The sequence below is a fragment of the Siphateles boraxobius genome, unplaced genomic scaffold (assembly GCF_051911475.1).
Source record: "Siphateles boraxobius isolate OS27281-9 unplaced genomic scaffold, OSU_SipBor_1 6, whole genome shotgun sequence".
NCBI lineage: Eukaryota > Metazoa > Chordata > Actinopteri > Cypriniformes > Leuciscidae > Siphateles > Siphateles boraxobius.
In genome coordinates, this window is record NW_027509186.1 from 41,205,001 (window position 1) to 41,210,000 (window position 5,000).

General features: G+C 36.7%; 1 protein-coding gene across 4 annotated transcripts in view; it reads right to left on the reverse strand.

Annotated features, from left to right (window-relative positions):
* il1rap (interleukin 1 receptor accessory protein) overlaps positions 1-5,000 on the reverse strand; it is a 46,544-nt gene that overhangs the window by 28,234 nt on the left and 13,310 nt on the right. For all 4 annotated transcript variants that reach the window (XM_077207132.1, XM_077207135.1, XM_077207133.1 and 1 more), the window contains one exon: positions 2,258-2,540. In XM_077207132.1, the coding sequence (XP_077063247.1) occupies positions 2,258-2,540 (283 nt within the window). The remainder of the gene's footprint in view (positions 1-2,257; positions 2,541-5,000) is intronic.

Sequence of the window (5,000 nt, forward strand, 5' to 3'; positions counted from 1 at the left end):
TAATATTATATTATATTATGTTATTTTATATTATATTATGTTATATTATATTATAACCCTAACATGATGAAATAACCTGCATGATTTGGTCCCATGTTTATATTTAGATCCAAATAATATTATATTATATTACAATATAATAAAATTTTTGTAACATTTATAATTTTGACATATACTGTATGGTATTTGAATTGTGATATGATAAAAAAATCGGATATATTACAGCTGCTTTTGAAGGTTAAACATATAAAATTGAAAAATAAGGACATATTAAAAGGTAGAAGGAACTAGTTATCAAGATGCACTGAACAACATTCACAACCCATTTTACTTCCATAATGTGATTATAATGTGACCAAACCAGACTAATTCAACTTCTTTTAGACCAGTTGATCAAATATTCAGACAACCAGGGTTTGAAACGAACACCCGCCAAAAAATCAACAGTGACGGGTAACGCTGTCAAATCACGGGCCAATGTGGCGTTACTTATTATATTTACTCACTGTGCTGGTAAAGTTTGTGTAAAGCAAATCTGTGCAGATTAAGCGCAAACACTCGTGAGTCATCATGATATATTAAATACAGAGTATTGCGCAGAATCTGCTCATATCCGGCTTACTTGAACACACACGTCACTACACAACAAATCACAGCGCTTGTTCATTTGCATTAAAGCAATAGCGAAGATTAAAAAGCATTTGATTAACAGAAAAGACATTGTTATTCTCCAACATCCTACTTTTTTCTTTGTACTGTATTGGTCTATACACCTAAAATACATTTTTGGTGAAAAGGATGAAAGAGGAAAGCAGGACGGCTGGATGACAGGATTTTGTTTGAATAAGAAATGAATATGTGTGTTAGGGTTCTGCCCTGCAAGCTTTAATGTTTCCATGTTTGTTTTGTGCTTGAGCACATGGATTTGTCTGTGTTAATGTTGGCCATGTGCTGCCCTTGTCTTGACTCCTAGTTTGCCCTCGTTCCAGTCCTCTTCACTAATTATGTTCACCTGGTGCTCATTTGCTCTACTTTTCTTTATATTGTGCTTCCTTCCTTGCGGTCTTTGCTGGATCGTTGTTTTGTGTTAATGTCTCAGGGGCTGTTTACACACAAACGTTTTTTTAACTAAAAACGTAAAACTTTTTATGCGTTTTGGCCGTTCGTTTACACGACAACTGCGTTTTGGGCGCCTGAAAACACAAAGTTTTTGAGAACGGTCTCAGTGTAAACGGTCTCAGAAGACGATGACGTCATGCACGAGGGATGGGCACATGAAGCTTCATGAAGCACTGAGGATTTCTCATGAATGTTTCAGGAAAAGATTCAAACCATCAAGAGTGTCGAAAACAGCGCCATCTTGTGGCAGGTCAAAGTTATAGCAGCCATAAGCCCGAGTGCACAGCGCAATGTTTTATCCATTAAGCACAAATAAAAACTTGACAACGCTAAATATTCAGTTTTTTGATATATTCACATAATAAAGTGTGGCAATAAATTAAATGTAACAATTATTTTAATACTAAATATAAAAATATCAACAGTTTTGCTTGATGCAAGTAAATGTTGGTCTAATTATTTTGTGGTTTCTATGCCGTTTATGTGTCAGAATATATGATTATATAGGCTTATTTATATATATATATAAAAAAAATTACTTAAACTTCCAAAAACCTGTAGGTTTTCGTTGATCACGTGTTTCTCTGAAAACTATACGCGCTCCGGCACGGAGTTTCATGAGAAATTGCGCTGCGTACTCGATACGTGCGTTGAAGCTTCAGTGTCACATGTAACATCACTATCATGCACATGCGTATCACGTGTTCAGTCTATAGTGTTTCATCGCCATCTAATGGCCTGGCGGCAGAATACAGCGTTTTTAGTTGTTTTCGCGGATCCGTGAGAATGACAACGGTGTCGTCTGTACACGGAAAACTCAAAGGAAAAACTTCTTCGTTTTAAGCATGTCGTTGTCTCTGGACTGTACAACTGTTACTGATTATTACACTCTTTTTTAATAAATCACCATTCACCGCTCATCTCTGCACTTGGGTCCTGTTATTTCCAGTGGTTCCTTAAATCCAAATTATATATATATATATGAGCAGTGACGTAGTTAATCTAGTTCATTTTTAACTTAAAATTAAAAATGTACCAGCCAGTGAGAAAAAAAGTTAATTTCAAACCCTGCAGACAACCCACTAATTTTAAACTACGTGGCTTTGCAGATCTCGTGTGTGTGTGTGTGTGTGTTTACCGGAGCATGCAGATGTAGAGTCCAGCGTCCTGCGCCGTGGCCGGTTGTATCCACAGATACTCTCGGTCTTTGTGCAGTGTGTGTAGCTTGAGGTTGATGGGCTGCTCGAGGTCGTGTGTGTGTGTTTGTCGGTACCACAGCAGAGACAGACTGCTGTTCTGCGTCTGACTGTAACTGTAGAGCGTGGGATAAGAGAAGAGAGGACAGTAGATCCAGGACACCTCACCGTCATACACACACACCGAAGTCTCGCTCCACACACCCCAGTCGTGACACAGCACGTCTGAAAACACACACACACACACACACACACACACACACACACACACACACACACACACACACACACACACACACAGATGGAGATCAGACGGAGAGGAAACAACACCAGGAATCCCACGTGTCTTAGAAAAGATGTCTCGGATTTACCAAAATAGGGAAATTCAATTCAATTCATGTTTATTTGTATAGCGCTGTTCAGAATACACATCATTTCACAGCAGCTTTACAGAAAGTGCATGAGTCCACATTATAATTTAGAGTCTGTTATCAGAGGAAACTGTCTAAGTTATGTATTTCAGAAATGTACACATACAAAAATCACAGTTAGCGAAAAAATTATTGATTTAAACAATGTCATAATTTAATGCAGAAACAATGAGCTCATTGAAGTAATGAATACTTGTTCGTTAACAAATGATTATGACATTTACAAAAAATCTGCTGCACATTAATTTTATAGCTCTATATATTATGTCTATTTTATTCTTCGGAAGGAATTTTAGGAGAAACATCTGAGATAAAGTTGATCAGCATCATTACTCCAGTCTTCAGTGTCACATGATCCTTTAGAAATCATTATAATATGATGATTTGATGCTTAAATATTATTGGTGCTCAATTATTAATAGTGGTTCTTGTTATTATAAATTTTCTGCTTTATTTATATGCAGTTATTTCTGCTTTAGTTATTTTTTGAAAACTAGATACATTTTTGTTAAAGTTCTAAAAGAACAGCATTTATTTGAAATAGAATCTTTTGTAACATTATAAATGTTTTTACATTCACTTTTGATTAATTTAATGTGTAAAAAGTATTCATTTATTTTAATTTTTTCACTTACCCCAAACTTTTGAATGGTAGTTCATCAGTTTCCACAGAAATATGAAGCAGCACAACTGTTCTCAACATTGATAATAATCATAAATGTTTCTTGATCATCAAATCATCATATTAGAGTGATTTCTGAAGGATCATGTGACACTGAAGACTGGAGTAATGATGCTGAAATTCAGCTTTGATCACAGGAATAAATTACACTAACATATATTCACATAGAAAATATTAATTTTAAATTATAATAATATTTCACTATTTTTACTGTATTTTTGATCAAATAAATGCAGCCTTGGTGAGCAGAAGACACTTCTTTCCAACGCATTAATTAAATCATAATCAAAACTTCAACGAAACATAACTAATAACCCCATTACATCACCTGAGATATGAAAGCGACACATTTGAGCAATAAAATTCTCTGCATGGGCTCAAACACGCACTTATACTCTTAAACCCTTGCGCACACACACACACACACACATTATTGCGTGCAAATCAATATTAGGTAATTGAGCTATCAAATTTATGACATGAACATGGTGTAAAAGTTAAAACATTAAAAAAAGCGAATCAATTATAGCTTAAAACTCACACATCAGCAACTAATGCATCAATATAAAATTAATACCTAGGCATGCTATTTCTTTCTTTCTCTCTCCCTCACACACACACACACACACACATAGTATATGCAAACAGAAACTTATGCACATGCAATTTCAGTAAAATAATGAAAGATGAGGTGATCTGTTTGAGTTTAAATGCTGATCCTGCTAATGTCAAAAAGTCTATTTAAATAAATTACCATGCAATATCAAACTAGCACACAAACACACACAGATTCTCATTCATAGCACATGCACAAATCAAACCATATGCATGCACACACACACACACACACAGGCAGGTGATGTCAGGATGTGTCTGTGGGACGGACAGTGCGAGCGGTGGGGCGGCAGTGTGTGTGTAATTGGTCTGTCACTTTCCGACTGGGAGGGGATTAGTCTTCCTATTAAGAGTGTCTTAGTACAAGCGTTCACACACACCCGCACGGCATTATAAATGACCCTCTTCTGAAACAATCCATTTCCTGTCCCGGAGCGAGAAGCGTTTTTAATTAACCCCTGCTTCCAGAGGTCCAACCGGCCCATAATCCCATGACCGACCTTTACACGCACAGATATTATGACATATAACAGCACATACGATACAGCTGCAGGCCGGAGCATGAAAACCACTGCAGTTGCATTATTCATATACGCTGCGATATCAATATAACGTCTATGCATTATTCGCTGAAACTCTCTTGAGTTGGTTCTAGATCATTAGACGTGACGGTGAGGTGCTCTGAAAGCCTGAAGCCGGCGTCTCTACGAGGGGTTTTCATACATAATGGAAACTTGGCAGTAAAACACACTGGTGACATCACTTCCGGGTGGGGCATCATCAAGGTGCACCACAGTAACCTTTGATTTCAGAAAGGCTGTTTTTCAAGAGGATTTCGCAAAAGGTTTTGGTTATCTGTAGGCGTGTAATGTGGCTTCAGGGGATTTTGTAAAACTTTCAATTCACGGCTTTTCAAAGAAACCTTGTCAATTAATGCAAGCATTACATTAAATTACA